The 21,245-nt window shown below is 34.1% G+C and overlaps 1 protein-coding gene across 1 annotated transcript in view; it reads right to left on the reverse strand.

The window, feature by feature from the left end:
• Positions 1-21,245, reverse strand: part of TMEM260 (transmembrane protein 260) — a 60,520-nt gene that overhangs the window by 29,880 nt on the left and 9,395 nt on the right. The window contains exons 5-7 of the mRNA XM_023526790.1: positions 8,351-8,528; positions 7,041-7,154; positions 459-644 (exon numbers count right to left, since the gene is read on the reverse strand). Of these exons, the coding sequence (XP_023382558.1) occupies positions 459-644; positions 7,041-7,154; positions 8,351-8,528 (478 nt within the window). The remainder of the gene's footprint in view (positions 1-458; positions 645-7,040; positions 7,155-8,350; positions 8,529-21,245) is intronic.

Consider the following 21,245-nt stretch of genomic DNA (forward strand, 5'->3'; position numbering starts at 1 on the left):
TTACAAATAGGTGTTACACTAAAAACTAACATGAACACTGTTCATTAAATATGTAAAAAGAAAGTGTTGTGGTCAAAGTTAATTAAAAATTATGAGTTTGTTTTCTTTAATCTTTCCCAAATATTTTTAATCACACACCAAGAGCCCAAAGTGATACCCAACACTAATAAGACAGAAATGCTTCAACAGCTGGCAACAGACTCTCTTCAATGCTTGTTTCCTAAAAATATATTCAGGATATACAACAATATGATGGCAGGTTAAGTGATTCCCATTTTTTTCTAATGTATGTTAAAAGCCACATATTAAGGGGCAAGTTTGTTACATAAATAACTGAAGTAAAAATTCGACATACTGCCACTGATAAACATTGATTGTGTTTTTTCTTCTTTTCAAGTGAGGTCCAGGCAGAACACTTAAGTTTTGTTACTTATTCCTTAAAAAGGCTTTAAATATCAATTTACCAGACTGAATGTTCCATATTCTTCTCTGAGAAAATGGGTCAAAAATCCTAGCAATGTTGTCTGGTCTCCCCAGGTCCAGCGGGCTTGATTGAGGTAGGATGAGATAGGAAGATAGACATAGGGCAGCAAACCAGCGGAGAAGTACAGGCTCAACTTCAATAAAGAGCCCAGGGAGAGTTCCTGCATGAGAGCACATGGTGTTGTATAACAATGTTTGTTTTAGTTGATTCATCCGAACTTCAAGAATACATGAAGGAAAACATCAAATATGTTTACTCAGAGCTGATCTCTCAATTTATATTAAGTCACCACAGAATACTATGTTAAACCTTCTGATGACCATGGATTACGAGAAAATTGCATCAGCCTGAACTCCTTTGCATGGCAGGTGAAATCTGAGTGAAGCAAATAATATTAGCAAAGACTCGTGAGTGTCATGTTTATTGCACCTTTTACATTGAAAATGTAATGAAATGCAGCATTATACAGCTGAGATAACCAACTTGGAAGTGATTAATTTGTTTGTCTGATTTTGAATATGCCCCAAATATTGTCGTTGGTAGCCCCAAATATTGTTGTAATACCAACACATTTCACCACCCTCATCTGGAGTAGATTTCAACTATATATACCCTATTACGATAGTTCATTGACGATATGATTCTTCCTACAAGAGTTTCACACATTTCATGGGAAATACTTGGCACAAATGAAACTAGCTTTTAAATAATCTCCCAGCTCATCCAAATGTTTTTTTTCTCAGTTCACATATAGAATGGAGTACCGAAGGATATTTTTTGTTCTATGTAACATTACCTCATATGAGAATATATTTCTCATTTGCGCACTTCTAAAACAAAGGACCATATTGATCAAGTCTTACAAAGATTAAGTCCAAAAGAATTCTGGTATACTAGAAACATTCAAATAGTGGTTGCTTTAGTGATTGAGAAAGGAAGTCTCTTAAAATACCATAATTGGAAATTGCCAATTTTTCTTTATGAAAAGGGAAATTCATATACGACAACGAATGCAAGAACCAAGATTCATATTCACCAGAAGTAGAATAAGCAGTTGCTTTATATTTCCAAATAAACATTCTTAATTGAAAATGGAGTGTTTTTAATATAATACTGATTTCATTTGCTATTTCTAAAGTGAGAATGAGATGCATAAAAAGCGATGGCATGAAAAGAGTATAAGAAATAACTATTTGAACAACATGCCTTTGCTATTCTTAAAGTAGTTTTAAAGAAAGTAAATGTTTGGTAAAATTTTGGTAATTTCTGCATATTATAAAATTCAATTTAGAATGGCAAAATGCAGTTGCTATAGAATTTTCCTTTTGTATGGGAAATAAACAAGGAGACAGTTATAGGAGAGCTATTTCACAGAGTCCAGGAGAGTGGCTCCAAGTCTTACATGCACATACACTAGAATCACCTGGGGAGCTTTTTAAAAATATCCATGTCTTGGTCTCATCCCAGATCAATTAAATCAGAATTATTTTAGGGTGATATCAGCATGAGTACACACTCACAAACATACACAAACATATATGCACACACATATACACATTAATATATGTATATACGCATACACACACACTTTTTTAAAGCTTCCCAGATAATTTGAGTAGCCAGAGTTATAACCAACTAACCCAGGACTTCTTGTTCTCCTTCAAATCCAACTACCCTGTCACTTCATTGGTAGACTTTATTTTTTAGCCTCTATTATTTAAATCATGGAAATGAAAAGTCACACCAAAATTTCATCCTTCATCAGTAGCTGACCTAAGTGTATGACAAACAGGCTCCTTACCTGTTAATTCGGAGTCTTGCATGTTTCATACAAAGCATATGGCTCTCCTATCAATCAACTAACACAAAATGTCTAAATGCAGCTTCTCTGATGTCAGAAGCCAAGCTAAAAGTGACACCATTAAGATGGCAACATACATCATTCCTGACTTCAGTCCTCCTCACAAAAAGACCACCTAGCAACTATCCATAGACAAAGACAACATTGTGAAAATATCAGAATCCAGGAGTGAGGATGAAGCATGTCCCTGGACCACAGAGACTGAGAAAGACAGCATTAGATGTGTAAGAGGAGAATTCTGACCACCTCATCCCTTCCACAGGCCAGCACAGCCCTGTACCAAGTGGGTACCCCTGGGGCTATAGTTCTTCCAGCAGGAAAGAGTCCAAGGCGGACATTCAGCTCCTTCAGCATTTTGGGATGCTTCCCAAGAGGCTCATTCTGGTCTTACCTCTTGGGGACCACTGCGGGAGATTTCTGGGGCTCAACCATGGGGGAGCAGATAGAGATGGAGAAGAAAAACTAAGCTTACAAAGCAACCAGTGCTTAGATCTTGGTAAACTGTATTTCTGCTTGTCCAAGCAGAGATCCCAGCCAGCAGTTCTGCCCACCTGCAGAGCTACCTTAAAATAATTCTGATTTAATTGATCTAGGGCATACCTTAACATAACAAAAGCCATATATGACAAGCCCAAAGCTAACATCATACTCAATCATGAAAGGTTAAAAGTTTTTCCTTTAAGATTAGGAACAACATAAGGGTATCCACTCATATCATTCATATTTAGCATAGTACTAAAAGTCCTAGCCAAATCAATTAGACAAAAAAAAGAAATAAAAGGCATCCAAATTAGAAAGGAAAAGTAAAATTGTCTCCGTATACAGATGACATGATCTTATATATCTTATATATAGAAAATACTAAAGACTTCACACACACACACACACACACACACACACACACGCAAATGTTAGAACTAATAAATGAATTCAGTAAAGTTGCAGGATACAAAATCAATGCTCAAGAATTTGTTGTGTTACTACACACTAACAATTACCTGAAAAAAATAATAAAATGATCCCATTTACAACAGCATCAAAAACAATAAAACACTTAGGAATAAATTTAACCAAGCAGGTGACTGAAAAATATTAGACATTGATAAAAGAAATTGAAGATGTAAATACATGGAAAGATATTTCATATTCATGGATTGAAAGAATTAATATGGTTAAAATGTCCATACTATCCAAAGTCATATATAGATTCAGTTCAATCGCTATCAAGATTCCAACGGCATTTTTTACAGAAATAGATAAAAAAATCCTAAAATTTGTATGGAACCACAAAAGACCTTGAATAGCCAAAGCTAACCTGAGAAAAAAGAACAATGCCTGAGGCATCACACCTCCTAATTTCAAACTATATTACAAAGCTGTAGTAATCAAAATAGAATGGTACTGGCATAAAAATCAGACACATAGCCCAATGGAACAGAATTGAGATCCCAGAAATAAACCCATGCATATATGGCCAATTAATATTTGACAAAGGAGTCAAGAATACTCAGTGAGGAAAGGATAGTCTCTTCAATAAATGTTGGGAAAACTGGATACTCACATCCAAAATGATAAAGTTGGACCCCATCTTACACTACTTACAATAATTAACTCAAAATGAATTAAAAACTTAAATATTAGATCTAAAACCATAAAACTCTAGGAGAAAACATAGAGAGAAAAGCTCTTTGACTTTGGTCTTGGCAATGATTTGTTGGATATGGCACCAAAAGCACAAACTATAAAAGCAGAAAGAAATAAGTGGGAATATGTCAAAGTAAAAAGCATGTGAACAGAAAAAGAAAGGATCAACAAAATGAAAAGGTAACCTGTAGAATGGAAGAAAATATTTGCAAACCATGTATCTTGTGATATCTAAAACGTATAAGGAACTCTTTGAACTCAGTAGCAAAATAAATAAATTAATAATAAATAAATAAATAAATAAATAAATAAAAATAATCTGACTAAAAAATAGGCAAGGGATCTGAATATTTTTCCAAAGAAAATATTCAAATTGCCAACAGACATATGAAAAGGTGCCCAATGTCACTAATCATCAGGGAAATGCAAATCAAAACCACAATGAGATATCTCCTCACACCTATTAGAATAACTATTATCAAAAAGACAAGAAATAACAAGTGCTGATGAGGATGTGTAGAAAAGGAACATTTGTGTACTGTTGAAGGGATTGTAAATTGGTGCAGCCACTGTGAAAAACAGTATGGAGTTCCCTCAAAAAGTTAAAAATAGAACTACCATATGATCCAGCAATCCCACTTCTGGGTATTTATCCAAAGGAAATGAAATCACTATCTCTGCATGTTCGTGTTCATTGAAGCATCATCTATAATAGCCATGACATGGAAATAATTTCAGTGTTTGTCAACAGATAAATGGATAAAGAAAATGTGATACACACACACATATATCACATTTTCTTTATATGTGTGTGTGTGTATGTGTGTGTGTGTGTGTGTGTGTGTGTGTATGGCTCAGTTCTGACACTTGGCAGGTCTAAGCAGAGATGATTTGAATTGTTGGGGGGACCCAGTGAGGGAAGAGAAGGCCTTAAGTATGGACACATGCTGTCCACTGCATAGCCCTAAAGGGCGTCACTTACATTTGCCGCATGATTGGCGCCCTGGTATAAAGCAATGTCTCCATTTGGAGAGAAAGGCAGATTGGCAAGTTCTAGTTCTGCCACTTCCTATTGTGTGTGAACTGACAGTTACTTCACTCCTCTGAACCTGAGCTCCCTCGGCTGTCAAAGATTAGATATATATATACGTGTGTGTGTGTATATACATATATATACACACATTAGCCATAAAAAGAAGGAAATCCTGAAATTTGTGATTTGTGACAACATGGATGGACCTTGAGGGCATTATGCTAAATAATATAAGTCAGACAAAGACAAATACTGTATGATCTCATTTATATGTGGAATCTAAAAAACTGAACTCATAGAAACAGAGTAGATTGGTGGTTGCCAGAGGTGGGGGTTGAGGGGTGAGGGAAAAGGATAAAAGTGGTCAAAGGGTACAAACTTCCACATTTAAAATGAATAAGCTCTGGGGATGTAATGTACAGCACAGTGACTATAGTTAACAATACTGTGTTGTATATTTGAATGATGCTAAATGATCTTAAAAGTTCTCAACATACATAAACACAAAATTGTAACTATGTGACGTGATGAAGCTGTTGACTAACTTTATTGTAGCAATCATTTTGCAATATATATGTATGTTAAATCATGTTACACACTTTAAACTTACATAGTGTTATATGTCAATTATATCTCAATAAAGTTGGGGAAAAAAAGCCTGGCTAAGATAACTGGTATCAGGATATCAGTGCATTCCTATCTGTCCATCCATCAATTCGCAAGAAAAATATTTAGGCCTCCTCAGGTTTTTATTTCATAAAGAAGTCTCTGTTGAGTTATAATTTTTTATATCTTCATTTTTTTTTTTACTCAATAGCTTATATAATAAAAGACAACATAAAGAACTTCCTGTATACTCTATAAAACCACCACTAAAAAAAATGTGCATTGTGCTGTTTAATATCCATTCCACAAGGTCTTATATGATTGACTTAATAGAATTCCGTTCCAAGAAAAAGTTGATCTTTCTTGTTAATTGTAATGTTTCTTTTTATTTTTTTATCACGTAATAAAAATTTTATAACCTCCAGGTTACTTTTTTGCTTTGTTGCCAAGAAGATAAGAAAGAAAATGTATTCAAGTACAGTAAATATAATTATCTAAAGCTTTAGCATAATTACTTCCCTATTTCTATATAATAATTTTATTATATGTGGTTTTTCCAATATAATTCTAATGATAGCTGGGTATATGTGACAAATAATGAAATGATAAATAAATGTACCTACGGTATAATTAACAAACAAACAAATAATAAAGTAAGTAAGTAAAATAACTCCAGCACTGGCTTTGTATACACACTGTTTTAACCTCTGGGAAGAAGACGGACAAAATAAAGAGCTTCTATCATTCCAAGGGTTTGTGTCTGACTCAGCTCCCTACCTTGTCATTACCTACATCTCCTACTGTCTAACAAAGTAATTTTCCTATATTGTGTTACACCATCATTTAAATTCATAATCATTTTTCCATTCAGAGAAAAAAAAACCTAAAATAATTACTTTTAATTCAAGGGAAATTGATTCTGAGAAAACAGGACTATTCTTTACCAGAGATTTATTATTTATTTCACAATAGCAGCGATGGTATCTGTTTTGTTGAAGTGAATCTCTAGCACCTAGAGCAAGCAGCCTCTGGCACAGAGCAAGCACTCAGTCACCAGTTGGATAAATGAACTATTATTCATACACTATTTTTTCATCTTAGAATATATAATAAAACAATTAAGAAATTTTACTATTGCTGTTTTAAGTCCTTTTAGCCTGTTTTCATCAAGGTTCTGTTTGGAATCAGTAAGAAAATTATGAGACAGGCCAGATGCCACCGAAATCAATACTGCATAATTTTTGTAAATCCTATTTTTTTTCAGTCAATGTCATTAGGGCCTACGGTAATTTATGCTATACATAAAACTAAAGCACAAAAATTAAAGCCCATGTTTTCTGATTCCATAAATGTTACATTGGGCCTAAATAAAATGTCATGAATTTTCATTTTTACAACATTCAAAAACCTACCTTCTTTTTTAAAAGCCGAAAGAGAATCCATGGTATTATGCACAAAACATAGAGTACTATTGTGTGCTGATTACATAAGCTAAGGCCGCAGCATAAAGCACCAATTTTAGCTATCTGAAAATAAAGAAAAGAAAAAAAAACAAGTTAAGCATCACCTAAATCTTTATGTAGGCACAATAATAAAAAAGCTATTCTTTATATTAAAAACAAGTATCTGTACCACAGGTCAGGTTAAAATCAACCTCTTAGACGCAAGCAGTCATGCTCTAGCAGTCACTAATATTTATCACCATTAATATTTTTCATTCTCATAACATCATTGTAGTTTGACCTTAAACGACTGTCTTCAAACTAAGTTTTAGACAGTCCTGTACAATGATTTACATAAGTCCTAGTAGTAATAGGATATCGTGTAATTCGTATGCAAGTAAAACCTAAAACTGAAGTTTGGCAATTCTTTCTGTTTTATTTTTTTTTCTCCTATTAAATTAAATAAATATATACTTTATTTAGAAACCTGTTTATCTATGGCTTGTGGTTTTGCCTTTTTTGAACATGTGTTATTTTCATAAACAGAAAAAAGCTTTATTTTAAACAAAAAATAAACTCTAATGGCATCACAGATTTGTTTACAGAAACCACAGATAAACCATGTTCTATTGTTTCTACATTCTTTAATGATACAGCACTGCCTATACTAAGATGATTTGGCATTTTCCAAGGTGTAGACTGTAAGCTCTTAGAAGACAAGGGTTCTTTCATGTTTCAAATTATTTTGATGATAGTGTCTGCCTTAGAATCCATTGTAATCTCTTCCAAACTACTTCATTTTGATATTTGATATCCTCCTTTTAGTTAAAAAAGCACAAATGTGACTTTTTTTTATTGTAATTAGGGAATAAGTCAATGTACCATAATGGTATATAGTTTAAGGTGGTCAGTCTAGAGCCTGACATCTTATGATCTCGCACACGCGCGCACACACACACACACACACACACACACACACACACACACACTGGCAGAATTAACCAACGAGCCTATCTTTCCCATAGAACTCAGAGGAGATTTCAGAATTTTCTCATTCTCCAAAAAACTTCTGAACTCTAAGGGAAAAAAGTCCCTATTTTATAAAAGCTCTCATGGTTCACAGTAAAAGAACTGAAAACATTTTCTCTCTTAATGTGCCTAGACTACCTCAACAGTAATCAGAACAGCTAAACAGTACATAAGCCAAAGTTAAAAAGAAATACAGCAACTATCTAAAAATTAAAACAAAAAGTGGTTTTACTTTGTTCAAAATAGGTTACCTTTGATCTTTCTTTTGCAGTTGCTGCCTCCTCAAAATGTACAGTAAGAGCCATAAGCAGCCCCACAAACAGATTGTTTAAGCTAAAAACCTCTGCTGCAATGGACCATTGCCATGTTAGACGAGAAAATGAAAACACCCCCGCAGCAAGGATTCCTCCAGCATATGAGCCAGAAAGCCTGCAAATACAGATAACATGAAATCTTCTTTCCCAACAAAAAGAACTGACTTTATTTTCCTTTTTTATAAACTGTAGCAGCGGAAATTATGACAGTCACCCAGCACTATCCCAACACGTTATATGGTTAATACATTACTTCATGTAATAATATTTTTCAACAGATTTTAATTAGGAAGTCCATATATTAACCTATTAATGAACATAAATGAACGAACCTGCTAGGTATCCTGTGGATAGAATGAGGTTTAGTTCTCAGATGTAACCTCTAGGATCCAAGTCAGTTCAAAAAGCCTGAAGAGATAGTGGCTAGAGAGATAACAAACCTGTGTCATTTTTCTTGCTATATCCACAAAGAAGAATGATGCTAGTTAAGACTGAAATATGTTTAATTGTAAAAATCAATGAAATGGCGAAATGTCTATTCAGGAACTCTCGTTCTTACTTCCTATGGCATGTTTGGATCCAGGTCCTTTCTACACTTATCCCTCAAGATATAGCAAAGCATGTCTTGATCACAATATTTGTTGATTTTAAAATCTTGCAAACTAAATTCTTAGTTTCTGATTATTTCTCCTTTAGACAGAATTCAAATTAAAAACATACATTTTTTAAAGAGAGAAATGAGAATGTGGATTTTAATAACGCAAAAAGAATCAAATGTTACACTTGGAAACAAATTTCTCGCCCCTTAAATGCTAACAAGAGCCATACATTTCAAATCAATCAATAATCTGGATCTCAATTCAGAGATATGATTTGAGACTGGTAGTACGGTTGAATATGCTAGAGCATATAAAATCAAAACAACTTCCCATTTCACTATAAATCTAAAGCTATGAAAATTAAAGCTATTACCCAATATCTATGTCTAAAGCTATTACCAAATATCTATGTCTAATAGATATTACCAAATATCTATATCTGTGAAATTCAGCAAGCACTATTGTGTGATAATTAAATTATATGGCCCCACGTCCTTACTTTTTAACTATACTATTTTGTTTAAAAAGTTATAGAGTAATTCTATGGTTCTTAATCAACCATTATAGAAAAAAGTTAAAATCAATATCACCAAACCTGTTTTTCTTTGTTTCTCTTTGCAATTTATTTGTTTTCTTTCCTTTACAAAAATCATCCATTTCCTATTTCATCAGAATCCCCCATTCTCCTAGTTATCCTAATTCAATACACTAATTTCTTCCTTCCAAACTCCTTTCACTTTGTATTCCTACTGCCTTTGACTCAATTACTTTAATAGTTTTCTAACTTGTCTTATTTTCCAATCTATTCTGCAATATAACATTAGATTAAACTTCCTAAACATTCTTTATGACTACCTAGCCCCAAAACTTAAGGACTCTTCACTGCTTGTAAGATAAATTCTAAAGTAGTCATCCTGGGATCCAGTCTCCCAATAAAACAAACCCCACCTAGCCGTTAGCTACCAACACTGTTAACTCCACAAACTAGTCAGGCTTCTCAAAATCTCCTCATAAGACGTGCCTATTCCTAGTGCCATACCTTTGCTCATGCTGTACCCTTGAACTGAATGTTTTCCCTGTTCCTATTTATTCAAACTCTACTCTTTTCAAAATTTCTCTTCAATCCCCAGGTTTCTAGCCCATCTCTGAATATTTATTGCATTTAATTGTCTATAACAATTACTTTGACATTGTTTTTGAAATGTGAACTGGAGTTAAACTAAACTTATATTGTAAGCATCTAGCCCCAAGCACAGAAAGGAAACTTAGTGAATGAGAGAATTAATTAATCTTAAAAGTATTAGTAACATTTTAAAAGGAATTTCTACATTTCATATGTCAATATTACTTTGGAAAGCGGCATAAAATACAAGATTCCTTCCTCTACTTAAAACATAAATTAGCATCCTTGGAGAAACATCTGATTTCAGGGCTGGGGTAGCTCAAGAACAAAATGAATCTGAAACATCTTGTGCCAGAAAGTAAGGAAGTATTCAAACAGGGACATAACAAGAGGACACAGAAGCCACCTTAAAGGAGCTCTCGCTGGCCAAAATGGGGATAGTTTGAGCATCAAACAATTACAGCAGTAGACTGTGACCCAACGAATAAACAAGAATCTATGAATCTACAGTGATATAAATGAAAGACAAGGGAAAGTCTATAGAACGTCAACTAATAACTGATAACTATAGAAGATATGATGGAAATAGAAGTCACCATATGGAAACCATCATAGTAATAATCAATGAATACTAAAATAGTGGGTAAATGTTTTGCAGTGACAGAAATGTGTAATAATCTAAAAGTATCTCCCTATAAAGAGATCAATTACAAAGGGAAAAATGTTAACTTTACAGTGGCTAACCTGGCAAACACCATCTTAACCACATGATCAAAGTTAACAGCCCAGTAATGGAACAAACATCATGCGCTTCCTGGATCTCTTCCAAAGAAAAGAACACAGCATCATATGTATGGTATTCCTGCCAAAAATACATTACCTGAGTCTAAACATGAGGGAATGGGAATAGACAAACTTAAATTGAAGGACATTCTACAAAATAATTGGCTTATATGGATCAAAAAATGTCAAGGTCTTAAAAGACTAAACAAACAAACAAACAACAAAAACAAAAACCATGAGGATTGTTCCACATTAAGGAGACAATGAAAGGCATGATCTGGGATTGTCTTCTGCCATAAAGCGCATTATTGGAACAAGTGGCAAAATCTCAATCAAGTCTGTAGATTAGATAACAATGTCATATCAATGATAATTTTCTGATTTTGAGAGTTGCACTGTGGACATGGAAGAAAACGTTCTTGTTTATAAGAAATAAACTCTGAAGCATTTAAAGGTAAAAGGGTACCATGACTACAGCTTACTCTTTAATGGATAAAAAAAAAAAATACACAGATCAAGGACAAATATGGTAAAATATTAACATTTGGGGAATCTAAGTGGAAGACATATTAACATTTGGGGAACCTAAGTGGAAGATATATTAAGTGGGCTATTTCTTGCTTAGAAATCAGACTAACTCTTATAAGGAGTTTGGGTTGTAGTCCTAACATGAAGTGAAGACAATAGGTAATATTTTGTTTTTGTTTTTTCCTGTTACAAAGTATTTGCTTTAATCTACAAAGTATTTGCTTTAATTGTTTTTTAACTCTGCTGCTCAATATCTAAAATCCCTTTCTATACTTGAGGGATACCCAGACTATTATACATGCTGAAAATACAAAATACTTTTCCAGCTTCTCTTACAGCTAGAGCATGGGTGTATGTATGACCTGGGCTCTGCCTGTCAGAAGCACCTGCTCTAGTCTTTGAATTGGAAATTGGTGAGGCAAAGAAGCAGGGGTGGAGACAGAATCCATTCAGACATGGCTAGTTGCATTTGTACATCGTTTACATAGACAATGATGGCAGCACTTTCAGGGGCAATGTTCAGAATCCAGGTATGTTGGTGGTGTAAGCTGGGGTGTCTGGTGCCCAGAGATGACAGCAGTGGTGGCTTCACTAGAACATACCTGCCTAGGGTTCTGGATGTTTCAGTCTCACAGCCTGGTAATCCAGCCCTTGTAGAAATCCCAGGAGCTGTCCAACTTTTTTTTCCCACAATTCTAGACCTTAAGTTTTCCTTTCGTATACTATATAATTCACCCATTTAAAGTGTACAAAAGTTTTTAGTATATTTATAGACATATACAACCAAAACCAGTCAATTTTATAACATTTTCATCACCTCAGAAAAAAACGTATCCCCTTTATCATCCTAATCTTCTGTAGAAATTTCTTTGATTTCAACAGCCTTTTATAAATTAAATTGTGAATGTCCTTCAAAATGCACATATTTGAACACCGTCTTTAAAAGTTTGCTTTAGGTTAAGATTCAGAATCCATCAATATTCACTGACCATGTAACATGTATGAACTCACGGGGTAAGAAAAGTAGAGATACTCTGAGACATGTTGTGGGAAAACTGCAAGCTGTGGAGGGACACATAACAAGGACGTGTAAGCAGCACTCTCTGCTCAGTGAGGCCGCAGACCACAGAGGCTGTGGATATGGAGGGGCAGCATCAGTCCACGTGCTGTGGATAAGACAGCAGCAGCCTGAGCCTGGCCTGGAAAGGTTGGATGGAGGCTGGCTTAGGGGCTTTATTACGCAGATAATACAGAAGGGCAAGAGAGGAAGGTTGGTGAAGTAATTAAACATGGGCCTACACTGGAAGGCAGGAATGGAAAGCCACACTGGGCTGATGGAGGAGACAAAAAGGATGAGCAAAGGGTTCTAGGCCTCAATTAAATGGCAGGTAAGTGTTAGGGCATCAAGGAAATGAGTGAACTAAAAAGCTAAAGTCATGCAGAGCGTGGAAAGTGGGTTGGGGAAGGGAACATCAAATGGTTGAAGGGTGGGACAAGCCTATTAAGCAAGACTAGACTCTATATTGTTGAAAGCAGCCTGTGATGGAAAAGAGTTTAATAAAGCTGTTCTCAAATCCATAAGATTTCATTAAAACTAAATATTTGTTCTGAAATACAAGCAGTCACCTTGCATTAAGTCTGCAGGGTGAGTGCAATGTAGGAAGACAGGTGTGTGGCCCATCACCATGACATCACATGCATGCATGCCAACAAGGAGATGCGATGCCCCCCATGAGTACATAGCAAGCTGAGTCTGTGACTTGCTGACAAGTCAGAGGATGATGTCAGCAATGGTAAGGATTAGAACTTTATGAAGACTTTAGAGAAGGTCTTTTTGAAGACTTCAAATCATTCACTGACTCTAGGTAGGCTCTCATTATATCATTCAAGGCATAGTACCTTAAACATACTTCATCTCACCTTATTAAGAGATAAATGACTAAAGACCAAGCTAATGTCAAGGATGCTTTCATGAATGGAAGTTTCAGGGTCATGGCTAGGCTCAGTATTAGTATCATATGGTCCACATCTGCAGCCTCTACCCTCTGTTCTCACCCTACCACTCTAATGATATTGCTCTCGCGGAGGTCCGCAATAACCATCTAACTGCCACATACAATAAGTTTTTGGGACCTCTCTGCTGTGTTGATCACTCCCACAGCTACACTCTACTGAGCTGACACTGAAAACTTCACATCCCTCTGGTTTTCTTTCTACAGGTCTGGATCTTCCTTCAGTTTCCTCCGAATGGCTCCTCTTACATGAACTCCTTAAAGCCAGTGTTCCCCAAGATTTCATTCTGAGGAAATTGTTCTTCTCACTCCACTTACTCTGCCTGGGTGGCTCTATCTACTCTCTTGATGTCAACTGCCAGCTACAAACTGAAGAAATCAAATATGTCTCCAGCACTGCCTCTCCCTTATTTTCAGACTGACGTCTCTGACTGACAGCTGTACACCAGATCACAAAGCCATTCCGACTCTAGATGTCCCAGAGAATCTCAGTGTCGACATGTGCAAAATTACTTCCTCATCCTCTAAAATGACTCCTGCTCCTGTGTTCTCTATTTTAATGATTTTCATTATCTATTTAGTTATCTAAGATAGAGATCTAGGCATCACCATCAAAGCTCCTCTCCCTCTCCTCCTGTTGAACATATCACAACCTGTCACTTTTACTTCATAAACATTTTAAAAGTTCATCCTCTTCTCTTCATCCATACCACCACTGCCCCATTTCAGCTATTATCATCACCTCAGGCTGGCACCAGTGCAACGGCTTTGTCTGCCTCCAGTCCTAGGCCCACCATTGCCACCAGAGTGAGATCTAAAAATATCTATTCCTGTGCTTTTCTGCCTCCAACCCTTTAATGGGTCCTTTTTTATTATAAAACACTACAAGCTCCTCATCACGACATATAATAACTTTTATGATCTGGTTTCTGCTCATCTGTAACTTCATTTTTTGATGTAACTCATCTCAAACTTTGTGTTTCAGCAATACTAAATGACTTGTAAGTCTCTATACTTATACATAGTTCTTTCCCCTCTCTGGGTTTCTTGGCACATAAGGTTCTCTGTATCTGGAATACTGTTTTGCTTTCACTTGGCCAACTCCCACTGATTGTTTACAACTCAGCATAGGCATCACCTTTCCAAGAAGTTTTCCCTACTTTTGCTAAGACTAGAGAAGCTGCCCCGTCTCCAGATTTTTCTATATTTATAATCCTGATAAACAGAATTTTCCAACTGCAACATAATCAAAACACAGAAAGGAAACCAGACTTGAGGAACTTAAAATTCTCTAAATAATGTATTACAAAGCCAATAGGATTATTTTTGGACCATTAATCCATTGGATAGCCATGTCAGAGTATTAGTGCATTTTTAAAATTAAAAGTACATCTCACTATAAAAGCTATTTGATATTTTTGAAAACTAAATGTTTTCACACCTACATATATATTTATTTCAGACATACTTTATCTTTGGTTTTTAATACTCTCCAAATAGCAATGGTTTCTCATTAGCCCAACCTAAGTCCAACCATTTCCAAATCTTAAAAAACATATTTTTATATTACATGATTTATTCCTTGTCTAGAACATAAATTTTTCAAAGAGAATAATAAAATCACATCTGCCATTATTTACAAATTAATCTTTTTTAATTGCAAAAAATGAAAAGAAAAGATGTTTTGGTATTGGGGTAAATTTTGTTCCTTTTAAGAACCACATCCTTTATCACTACTGTGGTATCACAGTAATAGATGAAATTAGGGGAAAATTCAAGGATTTATTTTGATTTTTTTACATTAATTTTTTTAAATAAAGTGATATCTATATCAACATATCTTATAGAAACTAAGGATTAATCATATTATCATTCTGTACTTTAATTCAAGCATTTAAATATTCTTTCAGCCAGAGCACAGAAATAATTTACTTAAAAAGCATTTTTTCATATTATGTGATTTATTCCTTATCTATAACATATTTCAAAGGGAATAATAAAACACAGAAAGTTCAGTTATTCATATTGCCTTTCACATACTGATTTGTAAAGGAAGCCCTTAAATTTTCTCAAATTTTTGTGAAATTTCAAACAAAATATCTCAGAATTTCCATCTTATATCTTATTGAACCAAATATCAATGAATCTTCCCTATCAATAAGCCACTATGAATTTGAGACAGAAAAAGACATTAAATGTGCAGAAGTCTTACGTGATATTGCAAAAATCACTTTGATAAAAATGTCTGAAGACAAATCTAGTTTCAAACTTGTTAAGCAAACCAGGTGACTGAGTAAGCACTTTTATTATCTAAATATTTATGAGTTTTTTAAAAAAGGTATAAATGCTATGAATCCTATGAATACACAAAATTTCCAGAGCCTCTGTTTTGTTTGCTGGGGCCTTTGTTACTTTATGAGCCAATTACCATCCCTCTCAGTGAAGGGTGCCTCAGAGTGAGTGATTAGACAAGTTAGTTACAATCTCTTTTTGGGAATAATTCTAACCAGAACACGTACTCTACAGATTTTTTTTCCTGAAAAGGCTATAGTTAAATTATATAAGTAGAGTGAAACACTATGAACAAATATGACTGCATATCATACTGTTAAATGAATTGGTAGTACAAATTTCTGGCTATGTAATCTTTCTTTAAGAAATATATGGAAGTAATGTCCACTTGGACATTATTATTTAAACATGCATTTTAAATGAAACTGCTGTTCTGAGCCCACAAAATGAACTGTTTGGTATCATCCATAAAGTCAAATGTACAGACAGACTATAAATATGTGTCTTTAAATAAGACGAACAATTGTCATCTAATCATAGATTAAGTCTGATGTTTATTTTTAATAAAAATGACATAATCAAAAACACCATTGTGTTTTCACTTGGCAATCCAGGCGTCTGACTTTCAATTTTCATTTTAATCTTTTGAATAAATATGCTTAAGTATTTTTTTAAAAGCAACCGAAGAATTAATAAATTTATTTATTTACAACTAATGTGCTAGAGCGGCATCTTAAAATTGAAAGGCACACATTTTTCTACTGAAATTGATGAAACTACTTCTACAAAACTAATACTAAACTGGAGAAAAAGAGAAATTCAAATGAGATAGTGAATAAAATGAAAAGTCATTTTACCAGAACTTACTAGTAAATCGTGAAAGTCTAAACTATTTTCCACATTAACGTAAGAACATCTTATGTTGAATTAGCTATGAGAAAAAAAATGCTTTCCATTATCAATCTATTTCTCATAGAGCTTCATAGAAGGCTGAAGGAGACATTTTTTCAAATGAAATACATATTTCTAGAATCTAACCTGAGTTATAGCTAGATAAAATCTTATGCAGCAATATGAAGATCACATGTCAAACACCATTACTATGATAATTTTAATAATAACAACCACTATATTGTAAAACATAGTCACATGTCAATACTAACAATCACAATCAAATTTTTACATAGAGAGGTATGCTCAATTTTCAAGGTCTCATACTAACAGAGTAAAGCAGTGATACAGATGATTCAAAATATCCAAAAGGTAATGAAGTATTTTTTATATATATAAAAATAAATATATTGTTAAATGTTAATTACATATTTATTTTTTAAACATAAACTATGTTTTGCAGTACATTTGCAGTAAATACATCTTCCTAATAGCTTTTTATTTGGGTTAACACTAAAATCATGCAGTTCACATTCTAAGACAGCAAGTGGTTAGTCAATGAGGAAAGGTACACCAACATTACGATAGACTGCATGGAAAGGGTGGTCAAGTATTTAAAATTTCACCCAGGTAATGCAAATGACAGAGATTCTCCACTGAGGGGTAAGGAATATGTGATGCTCTTAAGAGCAACCTAACAAATGTTAAGATATAATTGCCTTCTTTTGGTCCACAAAATCCATGAGACCTAGATATGATTCCTAAGAAAGGTACTGATTGTGCAGTAGTTTTCTCACTGATGGAATACTATTCATTGTTGACACAACAGATGGATCAGGAAGTTACAATTTACACCATTGACACAGGTTTGCTATTGATGATAAGGTATATTTTTCTTTCTACTACACGGTATTTGATTTTCATGTGCAGTCACATGTTTGTCTAACCCTCAATCAAAAGGCAAATAATAGAAACCTGAGATTCTTTCAGAATACACATTTGACGTGCCTCATAAAATTCATGAATGTATTTGTCTTTGGTGTTACTTTCATGCAAAGAACCCAATGTGGAGGGTACACTACCCTCCTTTCACAGGGAAAACTCCCTGAAGTAAGTAGAATCGTGTAGGATGGCCAAAATGCAGCATCTGAGCACTGTTATTAAATAAATTACTCTTAGTGTCAAAGCATATTGAAGGACTAAACAAATGCAATGGATTACAGGGAAGAAGCATGGTAAAGCAAGATGCAATTAACAGCAAATCTACAACCTCCATTCTCCCAAGTTCTTATCTTTCTGAGTCTTGTTCATGAAAATTACATATGTTACCTTCTGGCTCATTCACACAATCAATGCCCATATATTTATCTCTTCAGTGTACTTGGAGAATGGTCACACTGGGAGGCTAAACTATTGAAAAGAAAGGTACACTATTGAACCTTTCTTTTTCAGTGGCAGTTAACACTCTTTTGACAAATACATATTATGCATCTAATATGTGCCAGATACTTTGTATGTAAATTATGGTCAATGGCCATTCAGAGAACAGGAGAATTTAAATTTTTTCTTTTCATTTTCAAATTTAGATCTAATGGACATAAATCAATAATTTAGGACATGGTATATTAAAGTTACGTCTCTGAAGCCACCACCACTACACCTAAAATGTAAAAATTTCCATCTTTAATAAATTTGCAGTTAAGTCCTTTTATCCACATTTTATAAAAGTTTACTTTCACTCCCGATAAAATCCTAACAAGTTTTGTTCTATTTCATGAGATTCAATCAAAAGAAAAAGCACTGTTCTATCTCGAATTTTCAACTACATAAATATCAACTACTAGTATACTAAACGGAAAAGTATAAAGTATTATTCCTGATTTAAAACCACTAAATAAAATTGGGGAAAAAAATGTAAAAGCTTTCACAAAGGAAAAAAGCACAACTGAAATGGAGGGAATATTATGAATAGCTGCCATAAATAAAATGTAATCACAATTTCCATTAGATGTAAGATTTATGCATTAACCAACAAATGAGAAAGCTATTCAAGGTTTAGAACAATTCATTTTATTATATCTCATCAACTTATACCTGAATATCTAAAAGAAAAACACTGAACTGGGCTTTATAGAAATCACCATCATTTACTTTACATTTCACTAAGTTTTCATGGTATACCAAATAACTTGCACAACAGGAGGCACTATCTTCTTAAGGCACAACCTAGTTTAAAATAACTCCCAAATTACAGATTTTCGTCAATTTTGTTTGAAATGTTTAAAAACACACACGACCTCAATATTAGCTTGTTATTCAATCTCAATATGTATTTTGTATTCAATAGCAAAAGTGAAATTGGTTAAAGTATATTTCAGCATATCATTCCCAAAGGCACTGGCCAAGGCATCATGCTAAGTCCTTTTTAACTCAAAACTTGGAAGATGCTGCACAATTTTTAAAATATTAACATCCTAAAGGTATATGAAGTAAACTTAAAAGACCGAAATAACAAAAATCAACAGAATTAGAGTATTAAATGATTTTCATCAGCAACACTAACCAACTTAATAAGCAGTAGAGAATTAATATTAAGTAGTCGTATTATGCAGTTATGAAGTGTATCTTAATATTTCAATTCATTAAGACTATTTTCTATTTCTATGGCTTTGAAAAGCAGCAAATCTATAGGAATTATGATCTATAATTTTATTTGTAGTTTTAAGAAATATATGCATTTATTATTATAGCCATAATGACTGATGACTAGTTCTAGTGGCAAAATCTCGGCAGGATACAGATTTAGCAATTTAAATGTTTTATAAGTTTTTGTAATTGAGGAAACTTTTCATAATCTGACATTTGTTAAAACCACTTATTAGAAATTATGCAGCACAGTAGCTGTGGAAATATGAGCTAGCTTCACAATTATAAAGTCAGCCTATGTAGCCCTTTCCTATTGTATATAGTGGCATAAACCCCACGGCGGCCTATCAGCTAACTGGCAGGCAGGGGGCTGCTCTATTCAAAGTGAGAGATACAAGCTGCAGGGCAAAAACCTGGCAGCTCCCATCTGACCCCACAATCCCCTACTGGTGACAGCTCCAAGCTCCATGGCAAATTAGGCCTTCTCATATTACAATTGGAGAAGACAGATTCCATTAGCAGTATCTGAAATTGAGTGGAGAGCTGCACTGTTATCAGACTTGACTCATAAGCACTGCTATTAATCAGAGCTATGATAGCATTTATATATTTCAAGCTATCTGCTGCCGCTGTGATATTCTGCTACAAAGGGTTGATGGGACTTAGGAAAGTGAACAATAGAGCTTTCTGGGAAAAGCAGAGTAAATCAAGAAAGTCTATGACTTCCGCACATTCTGAAGGGATTGTGGTTTACATAAATTTTCTCCCAATTGGAGATTGAGCTCTTCCTCATCTTACACATGGGATTTAGTTGTCACTCAATGGTAACAGCTGTGAAAAGGTGAAGCGGCCCACCGCTCAGAATATTGCCTTCGCTTTTAAAGCAATTAACCCATGAACAGGAGGATACCTGGTGATATCAAAGGGATTAGGCCAGGCACTGCATTATTAACATTTCCTTGAACTAATTCTAACTCTGACTAGCTGTCAGAAAAGACTCTACAGTCTTGAAAAAGAGTTTTTGCCCTGCTTTTTCCCCTTCAAAATGAAGTGCTGCTATTTGAGCCTAATATGTCCCTCTACTTATAAGAAAATGCAAATGAACCAAGCTCTTAATATGCTTAACTAGTCTGAGTCAATGCAATTTTAATACAAGCATGAGAGAAATATATGATCAATTAACCAGGGATCAAGACAGATATTCTCCTGAATGGAAATTAATGCTCCAGTACTTTCCATTCTTCTTCAACTACAAAAACTTGGTGACTATTTGTTACTTATACATAGTTACCTCTGAAATTAGGAAGAGCTTCATATTATTCTCTATGGCAATAATCTAAAATACTCTTTGAGTTGGAAAATCCAAATGTCCCTTAAGCAGGAGATTCTACATTCTCTAAGGTATGGCATTTTAATTTTCTATTCTTTATTGAATGGAATCTTAGCTGAAGCTATAGTAGCAGACACAGTACTCAGAATCAAGTGCTCCTTTTCCAAAAGTTTAATCAAATTAATTTGTAGCAGTAGTATGTTTAGAAATATATAACTTATAAAAAATAAAATACCCAATAAATAAAATACTGGCACAAAACAATCTGCCAACAGATGTTTAATTACTGAAATTCATTGTAGGTTCTCTGTAGTAAACAGGCGTAGTTTCAATATACCTTTATTATTAATATTCATATATTCTAGTTAATTTACTTGACATTAAGAGATCTGATTTCCTATCATACAATGTTAATGGTGTTAGAAAGTTTTTTAATGCAAGTTTCCTGAAACAGTGAGTTTTAGAAAAAATATTTGAACAACTGTTTGATGGTTAGTGACTTTGTCTTAACTTTCTCTAAAACGAGCACTGAATTTTTATTATAAAAACTAAAGCAGTTTTAGTCTCAATTCACATGAGTGCTCAACAAATATTGTTGAATAAATCTTTCTATAGTTCCATTTGGCCC

This window comes from Pteropus vampyrus, unplaced genomic scaffold (assembly GCF_000151845.1).
Source record: "Pteropus vampyrus isolate Shadow unplaced genomic scaffold, Pvam_2.0 Scaffold15, whole genome shotgun sequence".
Lineage (NCBI taxonomy): Eukaryota > Metazoa > Chordata > Mammalia > Chiroptera > Pteropodidae > Pteropus > Pteropus vampyrus.